Source organism: Kryptolebias marmoratus, linkage group LG16 (assembly GCF_001649575.2).
Source record: "Kryptolebias marmoratus isolate JLee-2015 linkage group LG16, ASM164957v2, whole genome shotgun sequence".
NCBI lineage: Eukaryota > Metazoa > Chordata > Actinopteri > Cyprinodontiformes > Rivulidae > Kryptolebias > Kryptolebias marmoratus.
The window spans coordinates 8,715,395-8,735,592 of NC_051445.1; the positions used below are offsets into that span (position 1 = coordinate 8,715,395).

General features: G+C 34.0%; 2 protein-coding genes across 2 annotated transcripts in view; both read left to right on the forward strand.

The window, feature by feature from the left end:
• Positions 1-278: 278 nt before the first annotated feature.
• Positions 279-10,252, forward strand: LOC108235329 (carcinoembryonic antigen-related cell adhesion molecule 5-like). Its single transcript, XM_017415266.3, has 5 exons — positions 279-415; positions 2,166-2,495; positions 7,841-8,131; positions 8,522-8,788; positions 10,073-10,252. Exons 1-5 carry the CDS (start codon positions 370-372, stop codon positions 10,201-10,203), a joined length of 1,065 nt encoding a protein of 354 aa, XP_017270755.1. The 5' UTR covers positions 279-369; the 3' UTR covers positions 10,204-10,252.
• A 2,472-nt stretch (positions 10,253-12,724) lies between these two features.
• LOC108235368 (carcinoembryonic antigen-related cell adhesion molecule 5) overlaps positions 12,725-20,198 on the forward strand; it is a 14,312-nt gene continuing 6,838 nt past the window's right edge. The window contains exons 1-10 of the mRNA XM_037980316.1: positions 12,725-13,318; positions 13,737-14,066; positions 15,342-15,620; positions 15,942-16,208; positions 16,511-16,795; positions 16,922-17,188; positions 17,728-17,830; positions 18,112-18,149; positions 18,415-18,471; positions 19,179-19,229. Of these exons, the coding sequence (XP_037836244.1) occupies positions 13,273-13,318; positions 13,737-14,066; positions 15,342-15,620; positions 15,942-16,208; positions 16,511-16,795; positions 16,922-17,188; positions 17,728-17,830; positions 18,112-18,149; positions 18,415-18,471; positions 19,179-19,229 (1,723 nt within the window). The 5' untranslated portion in view covers positions 12,725-13,272. The remainder of the gene's footprint in view (positions 13,319-13,736; positions 14,067-15,341; positions 15,621-15,941; positions 16,209-16,510; positions 16,796-16,921; positions 17,189-17,727; positions 17,831-18,111; positions 18,150-18,414; positions 18,472-19,178; positions 19,230-20,198) is intronic.

Here is a 20,198-nt window from a genome sequence, read left to right on the forward strand (position 1 = left end):
ATTGTAAAGTTCATTAACCTTCTAAAATGAAAACAGGAGAAAGTCTCTACCTTAAAAAAAGTTATTATTTTGATAGTCTACTAAACTGTTTTGTTTATTTTATGTTGTCCTCATTTGAAAAGATATTTGGGATGTGTGCTTCATGCTTCATGTTTGCTACAAATTTGCTGGATTCTGAATAAACAGAGACTAAAGGGCAACATTTGTTAATGATCAACAAGGTGGGGTGGATGATCCTTTCAGCAATCAGAAATGCAAAGCTGCTTCCTTATTCTACCCTCATATACTGCAGTCATCTCTCATAAAGCAAGGCTCAAAGAATAAATGACACAACGTCTTTCTGGTCTTTACAAAAAGATATAAACCAATATGGAGACATTTATAATTTACTTCATCATTTTTGGGACCATTTCAGGTGAGTTTCATTACTTGAGACATATAGAAAACCTTTTCTTATCTTTCCCTTAAATATTTTCTTCCTATAATATGTTTACATACTTTTTCCATTTATGTTTAGTCATCCAAACAGAATTTGTATAGTTGTGTACGAGATAAAAACTATGTATATTGTTTTAAAATATCCATCAAGCAAATGCAACCAGTTAATGAAAACAAAGCAAAACTCAAAAATTTTATTTCTTTTAGTTTTGAACATTCTATGAAATTACCTTGTATAATAGATTTCATCTGACAAAACAGGAATATTTTAAACAGTTCCAATATTAGGAAGGTATTTTCCAGATTCTGACAAACATGTTTTACAATTATCTTGCAATTAGAGGAAACACTATTATGTAAAAACATTTTAGAATGTATGAGTACAACATTATGACATGCATTACAGTAAATACAAACATAAATGATGAACACAACTGATTTAACATTCACAATACTTAATGTACTGTTCAGAAACTGTTCATTTTAAAGTTATGTAATCATGTATTGAACTCTGATGGCCTGTTCAGATGATTTAAACATGTTTGTGCTGATTGTGGATTTTCTGCTGTTCTCATAGTTGAGTTCAGTTTTTACTGTGTTCAAAAGCATTTTCAGTTATGTTAGTATTTAGTCTCCTGCTCAGCGTAATTATTGTTATTTGAGATTATGAGTTGTTAGTTTTTCCCATTTCTCTAGACACTGTTTTGTCTCAGCTCCCCATGGCGGCTGTGGGTCAGTGGTTAGAGCAGTTGTCTCAGAGTTGAAGGTTCAATTCCTGGCAGGAGTCATATGTTGAAGCATCCCTGGGCAAGACACTGAACCCCTCACTGTGTGCCCCATCCGTGTATAAATGGAGTTTGAAGCACTGATTAGTCTCCATAGAATGATTTATTCAGATTAGCTTTGTAGAGATTCAGTGCTGTATAAATGTATGTGTGGATGGGTAAATAAGTGCTTTGAGTGGCCTCATTGGCTAGAAAGGCACTATAAGTACAGTCCATTTACCATACTTCTCAGACACTACAGTACCCACAAATACAAAAGTCCTACTTTCAACCATCCCAACAGGCTGTTAGCAAGTTTTACTTCCTTATACTACTTCTATCTAATCATGTGGTGATCAATGGTGAACCAGGAAGGAGAGAAACATTACTTTGAATTTATTTTGTACTTGATGAAATTAAGTGAAAACAGTCATTTTATACTTAATGAGACAATGAATTTTTAATATGTTAAAACGTATAAATTTTGTAACATACTGATCAAGTCAATGTCAAAAAAGAAAGAATAAAACTTAAGATTCCAAGTTTTTCATCTTCATTCTTCAGAAACTATTTTGTTTATCACATTTACATTTACTTTACAACTGGATTATTTTAACCCTGTCTGACTCACTGAAAAACTAATGTTTCTTTTGACATAGCCTCAATATTTTATAGCAAACAAAATATGTACTGACAAAAAAAACTGAGTTTCATGCTGTTTTCATTTTGTAGAAAACACATCACTGTACTGTGTTAAAATACCTCAGTAAAAAAAATGTAAAACAGAACATTACAATTTTTGTTTTCAAATTTTTCATTTTTCAAATTATTAACACAACTTTAAAGGTGGAGATTTTTATCACTCAGGAGACGCATATTGCAGGAAAACCCCTAAATTATTGCAGTGTTTTGTTGTCATCATTTAAAGGAATTTTTTTACAAACTACAAACTGTCTCCTCCAGGTTTCTCTGAAGGAAGTGGAGTGTTACCAGATGGTCCTCTGAAGGCATGTGTTGGAGGGACGGTGATGTTCAGGACAAATGTGGCTCCAACAGAAAAACCATTTCTGTTGGTGAGCTGGATGTTTGGTGATAGTGAGAAGCTTATAATAAACTCACTGCCTTCTTCAAACTCATCAGCACCAGAGTATAAAGACAGAATCACCCTGTTCAGATCTAATGGATCTTTGGAGCTTGGGGATCTGAAGCTCAGTGACAGTGGAAAATATTCAGTTTATATTGCAGAAATAGATGGTAACAAGGAAAGAGGATCTACTTGGCTGGACATATATGGTGAGCAGATCTGGAAATCTTAGACAATTTTATTTTTTTTATCTTAAACATTTTATAACATGTCCTTTTAACAGAGATTTTTTATACACTTTCTAATGACCTCTCATCAACCTTTTTTGATTCCTTATTGTGTGACAAAGAGTTTTATCTTGCTGCTTTTACATCAGATTTACTCTCCTCATGAACACTGCAGGGATCCATGTGATCAAAAGATGTGTAGAAACAATTTTTTTTATACACTTTCTCATCTTTCCTCTTTTGATTCCTTATTTTGTGACAAAGAGTTTCATTTTGCTGTAGATGCTTCTACACCAGATTTATTCTCCTCATGAACACTGGAGGGATCCATATGATCAAAAGATGTGTAGAAACACTTGTGATGAATTTTTAATGTAATTATTTTCTTTATTTTATTTGACTCAGTGTAGAATTTAGCCTTAGTTTCACAGTTTATATTTTTTTCTACCACTTAAATTGTTTAGGAAAAAAGTAAACATTTTTATTGAATACTGATAATAGCATTATAGTGATGTGTTTAAGGATAGAATTGGGAACCAACATAATATTAGTGTTGACCGTAGAGTGTTCAGTTTGTGTAGCATCGTATCACGTCAAAATATGTAAAGGTATTTTTCAAAATTACAAATAGTTGTAGTTTTACATAAAGGATCAAAAAGTTCAGGGACCATTTTCTTTACCAGCCAGCTGAGACAGAACTTTTGTCTCTAGTCTGTGACAATGTTTTTGCTCATAATTTGACTTTTTCCAAAGAGTTTGATTGTTGACTTGGTCAAAATATCTTAGAGGATAAATTTTGGTAAGCTGAAAACCATGAAAATCTCAACTTTACTCTCCAACAATGTATCAAATCGCTCCCTACAGCATAAAGATAATATATTAAGATTGTTGTGTAAAAGAACCTCCTGAACTCTCCTGGAACCAGGAACTTACATCCTCTTAGCTGCCACCAAGTTGGAGAAGGGTCTGAGATGTTTTCCCCAAATAAATTTACTGTAAAAGTGATTCCCAATAATTGCAACACCTCTTAAAAGACAACAACCAAACTAGTGGCACCCTTCAGTCCTAAATATTAATCAAAAGCTTTAATGATCAACATTTCAGCTCTCAGGTCTTTCTCAAGTTTAGTGTGCTGACCCTGACTGTGGCTGGTTGAAATAAACAACCAGCTAAAGCCAAAGTCAAAAGTTTCTGCATTGTTATTTTGTAAGTTGGAAGATGTAAAAATTAGGAGTTTCTATAATGACAGCTTTTAACAGATAAATCCTGCAAACAAATCTGGAAAAGCTAGTTGCTTCCTGAATTTTTCTTTGGTCTTGTCAGGATTTGTTTTTTTTGCAATTTCAGAGCCTTATTTTTTTGTTCAGCACTTCTACAAATGATAAGCAGACTTTCATCCCGTAGGACTTTAGCTAACTCTACATCCCAAATCGCTTTCTTTAACCCATTTGACAAACTGATAGGACTTATTCCAACCATATCCTGCACCACCTTAAACTTAAATATATATTTGAAATCTTCAATCATTATTTTCTTTCTTATGTCATTTCTTTCTTCCTCATCCTCAGGAGTTGTCAGTCTCCATTCCCTTTTAAAACTTTTTTCTTTCCCTTCTTGTTCTCTACCATAGACCATCCTATATCCGTATTTCCATCCTCCAAAAACCCACCACTACTACTAGCCGTCTTGATCCACTTACAGTCCAAATTATGCCAAAACCACCTGCAAATTCATCTTATTACTTGCCAAATAGGACTGAATCTCCACATCCTTGTTCAACACTCTGGCTGGAATGCAACCATTGGTGCCTTACACCTTAGAAAGCAGTCCCAAAAGTGCTCCTCTGTCTGCCTGCATTTACAGGTAGTTTAAATCCACCACCCTTTCCTCATGACAGAATGAGCCAGTGAGTATGGGAAGCAGAGAACCTAGTTTTAATGATCGGGACTGATGAGGAAGTGGACACAAGTGAACTGATTAGCAACAAGGAACAGGTGTGGGTGGTTGAAGCAGATTGACATGAAAGCTACTGAAGGAGAGTGAGTGATGGCACATGGAAAAATAAAATAGAATTACAGAAACTGTCAAGTTGGACGGAGAAAGCAGCAAACCCAATGCGCAGATAGGCCTGTCACGATAACAAATTTTGCTGGATAATTAATTATCTCAGAAAGTATTGCGATAAATGATAATATTGTTTGGAGGCTGTTTTAAACTAATGCAATGATAATAACATAACAGTGCAAATACACCCTCTCAAAGATTAAAATACTTTATTTTCCAAAAAAACACTTAACACTGGAACTGGAACACAAAATAAACAAAACAAACAAAAAACAAACAAAAAATGGATTCTTAGCCTACGTTAACAAAGAATGCACTTGAATAAAAACTAAATAGAAACAAACAAATAAATAAATACATGGAAATGAAAAGTACATTCAACCAAAACAGTACGGATTATGAAATCTGTAAACTAAATGCACCCTAAAAAAAATAATAATCATTAGTTTTATTTAGAGAAGACAGGCAAAACTGCCAGTTTTATAAAGAAAAACTGCAAACAAACAGAAGCACAAATGCGACATACCGGCTCGTAAAGGTTCAGCGGTTCTCCTCGGTCAATTGGTTTGAATCCGAAGTGCTCCCACACTGCTACTGTTACTTCGAGCTTGAAACCAATTCCATTTTGTTTTTTCGCCCAATATCAAACAGTGTTTGTTTAGCTTGCTAACTCCTCACGGGGACTAATGCTGCAGTATTATGGGGTTCCATTAGTGACAAAAATACGTTTGTGTCTATGTAAGGTGTGTATGTAGCATGCTATGTATATGTTAAGTGATATGTAAGGTGATCTGTAAGGTGATATGTTAAGTTATATGTTAGATGTATATGTTAGGTGTATATGTAAGGTGATATGTAAGGTGATATTTAAGGTGATATGTAAGGTGATATTTAAGGTGATATGTTAGGTGTATATGTTAAGTGATATGTAAAGTGATATGTCAGGTTTATATGTTAAGTGACATAAAGATATGTGCGGAACATAGACACAACGCAGTATATAGGCATGTTACAATACATACACACTTAGCATACCACCTAACATATCACCTTACATATACACCTAACATATCACATTACATATCACCTAACATATACATAGCATGCTACATACACGCCTTACATAGACACATAAACATATTTTTGGCACTAATGGAACCCCACACCCTCCCCCTTACACTAAGGAAATGAGAAAGGGAGGGGTCAGTGAAGAGCACGAGAGCTGAGACTTTTGTCATCCAGTGTCTTTAGTAGAAAGAGAGAGAGACACGAAGAAACGATAACGCTGATAAATAAAAATTATTGACCTCATTTTAATTTATTGTGAGATTAATTGATTTTTTTGTTTATCGCGACAGGCCTATGCGTAGACTCATTTTGGTTTGAAGGAAAAATTAAAATTTATTTTTAAATAAAAGAACAAATGCAAAAGGCTGGTGAGGCAGCAAAACAAAACACTAACAAAAATCCAAAACGTGGCAAAAACAACAAGACAAGGCAAGACATGGAAGGAACCGGACAGCACGTACAAGCGACAATGGACCAACGAGTAAATTGAGGAAATGACCAGATTTTAAACCAGAGGGTAATTAGGGGAAGTGGGCGCAGGTGAGTGATTACAAACTAGGAGCAAGTGGAGATGGGTGTGGCAAGCAAACAAGTGACTGACAAAGGAGAAGTGGATAATGACAGGAACACAAGAAGCTGAAACTAAACAAAGACAAAACATGAAAACAATAACCCCAAATACAAAAAAAAAAAAACCTCAAAGAAAAAACAGAACAAAACCCAAATCCTGACAGAAACAATAAACCTAATAAAAAAGAACCCCCCTCATAAATAATTATGAATTATTTATCTGTGTTAAAAGCTCCTCATTTATAGTGGACAATGCTAGTTATGATGAAGATGTGAAAGTTTCGGCTCAAGAAATTTACAATGCAGTCATGAGCCTAAAGAATGATAAGGTTTGATAAAGTATGGATGAGGTGTCTGCAGAACACTTACAATTCTCAAGCAGAAAACTATTTTCCTTGGCTTGCTTTGTGTTTCTCTGGGTTTTTAGTCCACGGTATTTTACCTGATTCGCTTTTAGCTGTTATGTTAGTGCCTATTATAAAAGATAAAGCTGGCAAGATAAATAACAAGGATAATTATCGGCCCATAGCTTTAGACAGTGTGCTATCAAAGGTCCTAGAGAAGATTATACTGAGTAAGATAGAACATTTTCTCCATAATTCGGATAATCAATTTGGATTTAAGTCTAAACATGGCACTGATATGTGTGTTTTTATTCTGAAAGAGATTTTAGATTTGTATAATAGGCACAACTCTACTATTTTTATGTATTTTATTGATGCTTCAAAGGCTTTTGATTGGATTAATCATGAGAAGTTGTTTTCTAAGTTATATAACAAATGAGTTCCCAGATCTGTAGTTAGAATTCTGTCCTTTTGGTACGCTCATCAACAACTACTGAGGACCTGCTCACGATATGGTCAGGAGTAATGACATTATGTATAATGCACTGAAAAGTAACATTATGATTATAAAAATGAAGGAGGATCAGAAGTTGGTACTTCCTGGTTTCTCCTTAACTGGTGTTGTTCTTAAAGTGTGTGCTGCAGTTAAATATCTGGGACATTATATAACTGATGATCTGGCTGATGACATGGACATAAATAGACAATGACACCTAATGTATGCACAAGCCAACATGCTTGTACGCAAGTTTAGGATGTGTTCTGTCTCAGTTAAAGTGGCTCTTTTAAAAGCATACTGTACTCCTCTGTATACGGCTCACTTATGGAGACTGTATGGGCAAAGCAGCTTACAGAAACTCAAAGTGGCGTACAATAATGGAATGAGGATGCTGCTTAGGTTGCCGAGATGGATAAGTGCAAGTCAGTTATTTGTTGATGTTGGTGTCCCTACTTTTTGTGCTGTATTACATAACCTCATGTGTAGGTTCATGTGGAGATTACATGCTTCTACAAATAACATTATCCTGATATTAACAGATATTGCACAAAGCTCAGTCAGGTTTAAGTCCAGGTTGTGGAACCACTGGCGGTGTAGCCATTATGTAAATTAGTGACCTGTATTTGTGATTATTGCCTTATGTCATTTATCTGTAAATAATGTTTTTTTACTTTTACTTTATTTTATTTTATTTTTATTTTTCATATGGACATATTTGTGTATCTTTAATAAAAAGCTGATTGATTGATAATGACTAACTATAGTGCTATTTTGTCTTACAGCCACAGAGCCAGTCTCCAATGTAACAGTAGTTCCTCAAACTACAGACTTGGTTGAGTTCAACAGTTCTGTCCGTCTGTCCTGCTCCTCCTCTGGATCTTCTCTCTCCTTCCTCTGGATGAACACCAGCTCTGATCTTACAGCCAGTGACAGAGTTCAGATCAACACAATTGATGGAGGATCCAATCTGACTATAATCAATGTGAGCAGATATGACCAGGGACCATACAGCTGTCAGGTGTCTAATCCTGTCAGTAATGACACCAGTGAACCAGTAAAACTCTCCATTAGCTGTAAGTTTTTAACCAACATGGTCATTTTTTCATTAAATTAGATTATTGTCATGTCTTTCTGAGAATAATTCATTTGTTTCTGGATAATAAAGACAATATTTTAGGAATATATTTTTTAATGAAATAGGGTAAGAAATCAAATACAATGAATTTGTTGTCATTGAATAATCTGTACCAAAGAAATCCATAAAGTACTACATAAATACAACATTAACACAAGCAAAAAGATATTACAGCTCTGTTTTTTTATTTACACAGTTGAAATAAAGAACATAATACAAACACAATTTTATGTTTTTTCTAAAAAAAAACATAACATAAACTAAATTATGTTTTTTCTATATAAGTTTTCAGCCAACTGATACCACTTGCTGTTTTCTATCCACTCAGATGGCCCAGAAAACATACAACTAAATGTGTCTCCATCAGAAGAACACTATGAAGAAGGATCAGACATCAGTCTGAGCTGCTCAGCTGAGTCTAAACCTTCTGCTAATTTTATGTGGTTTCTGGATGGAAACCTGCTGCCTGATTCTGGACCAGAACTCAGACTGATGGATGTTCTGACCAGTCAGAGTGGAAACTACAGCTGTCAGGCCTTTAACAGCAAAACTCTGAGATATCAAACATCTCAACCGTCAGCTATTTTTGTTGAAGGTGAGTTTACATTTTGAGTTATTATGAAAAGTGTACAGCAACCCTGAAACAAGTTCAGTTTATAAAAATAATAGTGTTCACACTCACTCATATAGAACTGGTTTAAATAAGTGTAAATTTGCAGACATGTATCCACCTTGAATAGGAATTTTCAAAGAAGAAGAAATAAACACACTCAAAAATCACCCAAACTCAACATTGCACAACTAGTAATAGTGAACTAATAAACTAAGACAATGCATTAATACATGTCAGGTTTTAGATAAAAAAATAATATTTTTACACAAATAGTAAAAGTTATTGGAAATGAAATACAAAAAGATAACCAAATTGTCATAGTTTGGTGTTTTCAGTTGTTGTTGTGATTATTGTCTTGTTTCGGTTTGAGTTCTTGTTTCAGTTTAGTTTTTTCCTGTTCATGTTTGTTGTCATCATCCACCTGTCCTCTGCTCAGTAGTTTTCTGGTTTCCTGTCACACCCATCTCCAGCTGTCTTCACTTCTGATCACACACCTGTTCCCACTTCTCCTCATCACCCTCTGCTTTAAAACTTGGTCTTCCTCTCCACCTCCCTGCCGATTCATTGTTGTTTGTTAGATGTTGGTTGTTGTTTTTTGTCCACGGTTCTCCCTTGCCTCGTCTTGCCTTTGTTATTATCTGGAGTTTTGTTATAGTTAGTTTTGCTGCCACGTCAGCTTTTTGTTTTCTTCCTTTTATATAAATAAATCAGTTTTTGTTTTGAAAAGTTGAGTCTGCGTCCTGGGTTTGCCACGCTCACACCGCATCGTGACACAAATAATTATAATTCCTTGTGTTTAGCAATGATATTAAATTATAAGAAACCTACAAAGTATTTGGTCTTTTTGGTATTTTTTTAGACTTTTTTTTTTTTAAATAAACATACAGTTACTTTAAAGTCAAAACTTGTTTTAAATGCAGAATACAGCTCCCTTCCCTTTTTGAAACATTTATTTGTCTTTTTTTAGTGCCAACTTGTATGTTTTCATTTTCACTTTTTATTTTATCATACCTTTGATAATCCTTGTCAAGCTTTGGATTAAAAAAACAATTAAGCAGTGCATTGACTGTCAAACGTACCAAAATACTGTTCAGGTTGCCATTTAATACAAATTTTCAAGTTAAATTAATCTCTAAAAGACATCATATTATTGTCCAGTTCAAGAGGCTTCTGTCACCTTAAAATGCCAAGTTTTGGTTTTGCCAAAAGGTCTATCTGAAATACATGTTGTATATTTATAACCATTTTTTATTTGTCCTTTTTTAGAAAACAATTCTTCATCAGGATCTTCGGGATTATCTCCAGGTGCCATCGCTGGAATGGTAATTGCATGTTTAGTTGTTGCTGCAGTTTGTTGTGGAGTGTACTGCTGTCTTGTAAAGCCATATATGTTATGATGTGTTGAAAGTTGGGGAAATATATATAAAACAAATCAAGACCTAAAAATTAATTTTAAAAAACAGCCATCTGAATAATACACAAAGCATCTTGTGATAAATTTATAATATTTTTATTTGTTCCAGATTGTTCAAATTTACAGATATGTTTCTTTTTTAAAACCAGAATTTATTTTTCATGTTGTCATAACAGCCCTTTTGGTTCAATCTTTTTTACATTAAGAGGAGAACAATATCATTTACATGGGTCATTTATATTTTAATGATGTCCAGTCAAAACTAATGCTAAATATAAATGTGTTCCAGTTCTGGGAGTTAAATTATGGAATATTTTAGTGATGGGTTGAGAACTAAGACAACATTTTGGTTTAAAAAGGTTTGAAATTTAGGTTAATTATGAAATATATTACTAAAATATTTATTGTAAAGATTGTGGTGTATTTAAAATCATGTAATCTATTTACTGATATTTTTTTCATAAAACTAGAAACAAAATGGGCTTCTGTCAGATACATGCTTATCTTATTTGTGAATATTGTATTATTTTTTATATGGGCATTTGAATCAGTCTGTTTTGATTATATTGTGATTTTTTCTCGTTTATGTGAAGTAATATTAAAATGTCACTAATAAATGATAGGTTTTTATTAGCCTTTATTCTTTTTTGGACTGCTTGTATATTTTATCTTAGACTTTGTTAATCAGTACATTTGTTTGTTTGTTTTTGGTGTTCCTTTTTTTCTTCTTTTTATTGTTTGTTTTCACATTAATGTGTTTTTGTTGGTTTATTTGTTCTTTAAAGCTAAGTTTAAGGAATTTAATACTCACCTATTAAACCATTAGAGTTCTTTGCTGAGTTTAGTTTTTTTAATCTGATATTTATTTGTCTGCTGCCATTTTGGCACTATCTAAAGACACCTACAGTATGTTGGTACAACTCTTCTCAAAATGGCAGCACACATTTTTTGTCTCTCCAGCTTAGATTGTGCAGGGCTGGCCATTCCAGTGTTTCTTTAGTTCAGTGCCACACGTGGAGGACAGTTCTACAGGGTCTTTTACAGTTACTGAATTTTGATTCTGAGAGATGCCCAAGGAAACGGAAGATGCAGATGGTGAAAAAAGTAAGTCATATGAATACTGTGTATAAGCTGTATAAGATGTCAGAAGGTGTACTAAGTTAAATTCAGCACTGCTCACCACTCCTCAAGTTTATGATTCAAGTTAATGAAGTTTTGTGTTAAAGCATAGATCTAGTCTGTGTGATACAAATATCCCAAAGGTGCTCGATTAGATTGAGATCTGGTGGCTGTGGAGAACGTTGGAGTCCAGTGAATCCAGACCCATCAGACAAGGCAATAGTTTCCCGATCTCTTATTGTCCAACTTTGGTGAGCCTGTGTGAATTGTAGCCTCAGTTTCCTGTTCTTAGCTGACAGATGTGGTCTTCTGCTGCTGTAGCCCAACACCTTCAAGGTTAGATGTGTTGTGCATTCAGAGATGGTATTCTGCAGACCTTGGTTGGCATAACTTCCCAAAGGACTGGTGCGGACATGTCCCCACCAACTTTGACCTGAAGGGGACAGTCCCCACCAATATTTCATAAACCTTTTTTTCTCCTTTCTGTGTTTTGTGTATCTACAAGAACCCACTCATGCTGCTCCTCAGAATAAAAGAAACAAAAAAAAATCTTCTGCCTTCCCCCTCCCCCTCACCACCCCATTGCCAACCAAAAAAAAAAAAAACTCCCGTCACTCTCAAAAAAAAATCTCCTGCGACTCCCACTGTGATTAGATTTGTCAGTCACTCTGGGTTGGCAAACAATGCCACCAAAAAAGCTATCAGACATTCTGAGAATTTTTACCAAACACCAACAATGTGTAAGTTTATTGGGCAGATTAAAATGAGAATGTCTAACAAAACATGACAGTTGCATTTAATGTAGGCTCTTCTTGTTCTTACTAGACAACAAATGCCATTCAGATCGGCTCCTCGGAGGAAGATGTCACAGGTTTACAGGTGAAAAATGCAAACAATGTTGCAAAAATATTCTTGATGAGATGTGTGAGATAAGAACATTTTTAGGTTCTATTGTTGTATGATATGTGTCATTCAGCAGGTCACAATAATGTTTATGCCAACCAATTCAGGGACAGCTGTGGACTCAGACTCGCAGCTGCAGCATACTTTTAGAAATAATGGTACCTAATTTAAGACAGGAGACTTAAAGCAGTAAAAGCACAGACAATAGAGTAAAAATCAGTTAATGAATTATTTAAAATACAACTCTGGACCGTTGAAGAATAACTCACAACCACTTTTTTTTCTCACTCTCTTGTGTTGGCTATGCTGTACACAGACTCGTTGTCATAGCAACTGACAACAACATCACTTTATGTATCAGTATTAAACACCAAAAAAAAGCAAACATTTCCCACACAAAGAAGAAAACATTCAGTCTGTTACAATTTTATATTTTTAGGTTTGATGTTTATTTTGCGATTATAAGTGATTGCTGTGGTAGATCAGCTACCACTTCTATGAGCTAATCTAACACTCTGGTGCTTGATAAGCTCATTAGCTAAACTCCTGCTCTACTGATGATCTGTTGTGTAGGTCACCTTTTTAAATTTTTTTTAACTGAACCAAAACACAACGAATTCTGCAGCCTATCTTTATGTTATGGTTGTCAAAGTCAAATAACTGACCCATTTCCCTCTCTCTTACTATTTTCTCAAATCTGTATTGAAACCCTGGTAATGGTGGTGATATTCTTGACAGAACAACAGAAAATTCACACAGAATCATTAGAGTTTATAAAACACAATATTGTTTGAATAATAATGTAATGAATAAAAGTTTATCAGTGTGAACTGTTAGGAGGAACCTCCAAGGAGAATCAAAGCATAAACATCATAAACATTTGTTAATGATTAAAAACTGAAGGTAAATGAACCTCTGGGAGATTTTGCAGTTTTACTTCCTTATACTTCTCCTATCTAATCATGTGAACAAACAGTGGACCAGGAAGCAGAGAAATACTTTTACTTTGTTTGTTCCTTGTTAAAATAAAATGAAAACAGTCATTTTATACTTCATCACCCTCGGAGCTTTCATAGGTGAGTTGTTTTTGTTTTATCTTGATAGACAAGAAAAAAATATTTTCCCGCTGTTTCCAGAAACCTTACAGCCCTGAAAACTTCACATACTTTGTTTGAACTAATAAGACAATAAATGTTTAATATTATGTTAAATCACTTGTGAATTCTATAACATACCGATCAAGTTAATATCAAAAAATAAAGATTAAAACTAAAGGTTTCAAGTTTTTCATCTTAATTTTTAAAAACTATTTTGTTTAAAATCAGGCACATTTAATTATTTAACCCCTGTCTGATTTACTGAAATTGAATTGATGCAAGTTGCAGGAAAAACTTAAATTTAACGTAGAGTTTTGTTGTCATCAGCACCTGTCAGAGGCTCATATTGTGATGATTGAACACAATTTTCTTCTAAACTATAAAATGTCTCCTCCAGGTTTCTCTGAAGGAAGTGGAGTGTTACCAGATGGTCCTCTGAAGGCATCTGTTGGAGGGACGGTGATGTTCAGGACAAATGTGGCTCCAACAGAAAAACCATTTCTGTTGGTGAGCTGGATGTTTGGTGATAGTGAGAAGCTTATAATAAACTCACTGCCTACTGAAAACTCAACAACACCAGAGTATGAAGGCAGAATCACCCTGTTCAGATTTACTGGATCTTTGGAGCTTGGGGATCTGAAGCTCAGTGACAGTGGAAAATATTCAGTTCTTATTGCAGAAATAGATGGTAACGAGGAAAGAGGATCTACTTGGCTGGACATATATGGTGAGCAGATCTGGAAATCTTAGACAATTTTATTTTTTTTATCTTAAACATTTTATAACATGTCCTTTTAACAGAGATTTTTTATACACTTTCTAATGACCTCTCATCAACCTTTTTTGATTCCTTATTGTGTGACAAAGAGTTTTATCTTGCTGCTTTTACATCAGATTTATTCTCCTCATGAACACTGCAGGGATCCATGTGATCAAAAGATGTGTAGAAACAAATTTTTTTTATACACTTTCTCATCTTTCCTTTTTTGATTCCTTATTTTGTGACAAAGAGTTTCATTTTGCTGTAGATGCTTCTACACCAGATTTATTCTCCTCATGAACACTGGAGGGATCCATATGATCAAAAGATGTGTAGAAACACTTGTGATGAATTAATAATGTCATTTTGATTTATTTTATCCAACCCAGTACAGAATTAGTTTCACAGTTTACATTTTTGTTACCATTTAAACTGTTTTGGGAAAAAAGTAAACATTTTTACTGAATACTGATAACAGCATTATTAATATGTGCTGTGTTTAAAGATAGAATTGGGAGCCAACATAATATTAATGTTTACTGAAGTGTGTTGAGTTTGTGTAACACCATATCACGTCGAAATGTGTAAAGTCACTTGTCAAAAGTATAAAATTGTTGTAGTTTTAGTTAAAGGATCAAAAAAATAATTACCGTTTTCTTTACCAGCAGCTGAGATGAACTTTTGTCTCTTTGCATAAAGTCAAACAATCGAAGGTGTCAGTCTGTGATGATATTTTTGCTTATGATTTTTACAAAGTGTTTGATTGTTGTCTTTGCTTAAGTATCTGAAAGGATACATTTTAGTATTGTGAAAAACATTTTTTATTTTGTGTTGGGGGATTGTAAAAAACTCATTTTCTTTTTGTTCTGTATTTTTAAGCAGTCACCAATCACTCTAAGATGACCCTTCAAGGTTCTGAAGTCTGAAGTTGTTGTGGATTTTTTTATATAAATCCTGGTATCACTCTCTTTAACAAATCGTTTCCTACAGCCTAAAGTTATCATGTGAAGATCATTGTGTAGATGCACCTCCTGAACAAGCATGAACTCTCCAGGAACCAGGAACCTACATCTTCTTATCTGCTGTTCATCTCCTCATTGTTATCATCAATAAAAGTACTGCCATGACTTTAGTCTGGCACTGAAGTTCTAAAATGACTTAATTCCTCATTATTTTGCTGTTTGTAATCATCCACCAATTTAATTGAACTAATTAAAGTGCTATTTTGTCTTGCAACCACAGAGTCAGTCTCCAGTGTAACAGTAGTTCCTCCAACTACAGACTTGGTTGAGTTCAACAGTTCTGTCCGTCTGTCCTGCTCCTCCTTTGGATCTTCTCTCTCCTTCCTCTGGATGAACAGCAGCTCTGAGCTCACAGCCAGTGACAGAGTTCAGATCACTGATGGAGGATCCACTCTGACTATAATCAATGTGACCAGATATGACCAGAGACCATACAGCTGTCACGTGTCCAATCCTATCAGTGCTGCCACCAGTGATCCAGTTAACATCTTTGTCAACTGTAAGTTGAAACATTCCTGATAAAATCTTCCTGCAAATGTTGAAGTTTGGCTTAATGTCACTTTTTAATGAGAACTTTTCATTTATTAGTACATGAATTGTACTTAATACAAGAAATACAATTTTGTTTACAATTTTTTGATTCAGTACACCACCACTTCCTACAATTCAGTGTGCATTTAGAAAGTTGTGTGATTTTACATTAAAAAAAGCCAAATATTTTTTTAACATTAAAAACAAAAGTATAGTTATGTACACAGATGACTTAAAATTGAAAAGAATCACTATGAACAGCTATTTCCTTGATTTCCTTTTTCCTCAGATGGCCCAGAAAACATACAACTAAATGTGTCTCTATCAAAAGAACACTATGAAGAAGGATCAGACATCAGTCTGAGCTGCTCAGCTGAGTCTAAACCTTCTGCTGAATTTATGTGGTTCATGGATGGAAACCAGCTGCCTGATTCTGGACCAGAACTCAGTCTGATGGATGTTCAGACCAGTCAGAGTGGAAACTACAGCTGTCAGGCCTTTAACAGCAAAACTCTGAGATATCAAACATCTCAACCTTCATCTGTGTCTGTTATTGGTAAGACTGAAAAACTGTTTCTGCACAAAGAAATTTAAGTTAAAAAGATAAATGCAAATAATTCAGTGATTTTCAACTGGTGGGTTGTAGACCTGTTCTTAGTGATCATTGGGAAAACATTGCTTAAAAAACATCAACATTATGATTGTTATGTTAGTCACCTAAAAGTCACCTTAAATTTCAGTATTACACATTATACATGTAGTGAAAAATCCCAGATTTCCATTGCTTTACAGTAGAGAAGAAGAATCATTTTGTTTTTGCAGTGACAAGTAAAAATATCTCCTTGTTTTGATCCACAGCTCGTATCTCCAATGTTGTGCTGAAATCAGACACTAAGGACTTGTTGGAGTTCAGCAGCTCTGTCAGTCTCTTCTGCTCTTCCTCTGGATCCTCTCCCTCCTTCCTCTGGATGAACAGCAGCTCTGATCTTACAGCCAACAACAGAGTTCAGATCAACACAACTGATGGAGGGTCCACTCTGACTATAATCAATGTGACCAGATATGACCAGGGACCATACAGCTGTCATGTGTCCAATCCTATCAGTGCTGCCATCAGTGATCCAGTTAACCTTTTCATCAGCTGTGAGTTTCTGTCTAACATAGTTATATTAGTTTTATATTAGATTTTCATATTCAAAGTTTAATAACAAAGAAAGCTGCCAATATTACTTTCTGCTGATTTTTCTCTAAATATGCTCCACGGTACAGATGGCCCAGAAAAGGTTGAACTGACAGTATCACCACCTCGGCAGAACTTTGAAGAAGGTTCAGACATTGTTCTGTCCTGCTCAGCTGACTCCAGACCAGCTGCCACTTTTCGCTGGTTTTTGAATCAAAAGCCACTGCCTGATTTGGGACCAGAGCTGAGACTCATAAATGTCAAAATGAATCAAAGTGGAACCTACAGCTGTCAGGCCTTTAACAACAAGACTCAGATATATGAAGCCTCTCATTCCTCACGGATCTCTGTTCATGGTAGATATGATGTTATTTTGTTTAAATACTTGTAAATAAGGGTATGATTATGTAAATTTTGATCAATATCTATAAAACAGACAGAGTTGTAGGAGTTATTATTTTGCTAAATATCATTAATTGTGGCAGCCATCTTTAATTGGGTTGACTCAAAATGTTAATCAGTTGTAGATGTACAGGCAGTGATTACTTTCTGAAAGTTTCATTAAAATTACATATTCATATAACACACATATTGCTTTGCATTACTGAAAAACTTTTTTTTTCAACAACAACTTGTAAAACATATTTCAATGTTTTGACCCAAAATGCATGTTTCCAATATTTTAATATCATTAAACACAACAGACTTGATTTAAAGCCATCATTTCAAAACATTAATTTATTTAGTTTAGTTGAACAAATACATGCTTTTTGGATTTTTTTTAATGCTACTAACTAATCTCATTGTATTTTTTGGCATTAAAATATAAACTTACGTGAAATTAAAATGTATATTTTTGGTGAGTTGCTCACTTGTCTTTTCTGTTTTAACTTAGAAAAACAAGGTCTCTCAGGTGGAGCCATTGCTGGAATAGTAATTACATGTTTGATAGTTGCTGCTGCAGGAGCTGCTGGAGGATATTTGATTTATAACAGAAAGTAAGTGCACTTCTGTAACTCGTAGTAAAGTTCACTTTTTAGACTAAATTACAGCATTAATTACATGCATCATGCTGAAGTGTGAAAAATATCAAACAGTTTTTATATATTTAAATATGTAAACTTCTAGCACTTTCATTTTATTATATTCTTTCCTTTTAAAATCTAACCTTGTTGTTCTTGCTTTAATATCATTTTTAATATTTTGTGCTTCATAAAGAACAGATGCAGGATTGTTACTGAGTTGGTTGATCATTTTTCCTTTTTTTCTTCTAATTTAGAAATAATGTCAAAACTCAACCATCTTCAGCTAAAACAGGTTAGTATGAATATGGACCTGTACACATTTTATAAACCAGCACTGACAGAATAAGGAATAATATCACAGCCCTAATTTCATAACCCTAAATTCACAATATTTGTCACAACATTAAAAGATAACATTACATTACTGTTTTGTGTTTTGAGAGCAAAGGTTAGTAAAGTTAGTGATGTTTGAGGCTTATTCCATCTAAATCTCAGGAATGTAATTGTTTCTAATAATTACTTTATTTGTGTCTTTAAAACTTTCTGAACAAATACAGAACTGGGCATCAATCTAACAACTCCTTCTTCTGGTGGCAAAGCTTTGAAACCTCAAGGTAAATTTCAAAAAGATACAAACAAATAAACTGTAATATTTTATTAGAAAAATAATGACTGGCCCATTAAAACATGTTTTTCATATCATTTTTGTCAGGATTTAGGTAGCTGAGTTATTTTTTTGAGTTAGGTTTATTGTTTCTGCCTTTCCCTGGTTTATCTTGTGTTTAGTTTTCTTTTAAGTTCTTGTGTGTTGGGTTTTATTTTCTCATGTGTTTCTACAGCTTTATTTTGAGTCTTGTGATTTATGTGTTTTGTCCTTTCCTTGCTTCGTAGTCTGCTTCCTGTGCCCTCTGTTCTTTGTGCCATCACTCACTTTCCTTCAGGCTGTCTCAGCCACCCACACCTGTTTCTTGTTACTAATCAGTTCACCTGTATCCTCTTACCGATCACCCTCTGCCTTTAAAACCTGGTTATCTGGTTTGTTGTTCGTTTGTTGCTCTCATGTGCTGTTTCCTTGTGTCTTGCGCCTTGTGTACTTTGCTTTATGTAAGTCTTTGTTATTTAGTTTCTTGCTGCCATGTCAGACCCCCTTTTTTTTTTTTTTTTTTTTTTTTTTAGAAAATAAGTTGGTTTTACTTTAGAGATCTCAGTGTCTGCCTGCATTTGGGTCCAAATCCACCACCATTCAGCCACCTCTTGTGACAATTTTGTTTTATAGTATAATATTTAAAAGATGAACAAATAAAATGTGTTTTATTCCTAGAAGAGGAACATGTGTACGAAACCATGGAAGGGATTTATGAAAGGACAATATAAAATCAAAAGCTATTTTTCTTAAAGGTGAGTTTGAATATTTTTATACTAATTAAGTGAAAGAAGTTAAAGTTTGAAGCAACAAAATTCTTGTTTTCTCCATCTGAAACTGTTTTACATGTTAAAAATTGTTAAATGTTGATCAGTATTTAGTAATAGATGACTGCAGCAGACAGTTCATTTATAATCTTTAATCCATTTTTGCTTTTTTTCCCCTTTTTGGTCAGAAAATAGGAAGAACAGAAACTGCAAAGCCATCCAGAAGAGGAGGAAACAACTGTTAAATTTCACTGACCATATTGTTTTTTTATTATTATACTGTGTTCTATCTTGTTTTATTATGAACAGTTTGATAAGGGTCATGGTCACGATGCTTTTGTCAGAGTTAATCATTAATTTTGATATACAGTCTGTAAAAGCTGCATTATGTCTTCCTCCAGTGGTGAACATATATTTGTGCTGAAAACACATGAGTTTTATTATGACAAGTCAGACACATTTTTATGTGCCTGTTTAAGTTAGAGGATGAAATCAAGTGGTCACATAATAAAACCTTTTAGCTTGACTGATCATGAAGCAAAGAACAAAAGCTACTGCTGAATTTGTTAATGTTTTCAGTCTCTAAATAAAAGCAACAAAACATGTTTGTGTTTTAAAGTTCATTTATTATGACTTTAATGTAGGTGATTATAATTTGTGATAGAATTGTACCCTTTAAGACTGAGGAGGACTGAGTCTAAAGTCAATAATAATGGTGCTATAAATATGTCCTAAAGTAATTAAAAAAAAACTAACCTGGTTTTGTTTTTTCTCATAAATACACATTTATATTTAAAAAAAAATCATGAGACTTGATTATGTCATACTTTGTGTTCTGACAGATTTATTTATTTGGAGAATAAATTCAATAAAGTTCACTGGTGTGTGTGTATATATATATATATATATATATATATATATATATATATAT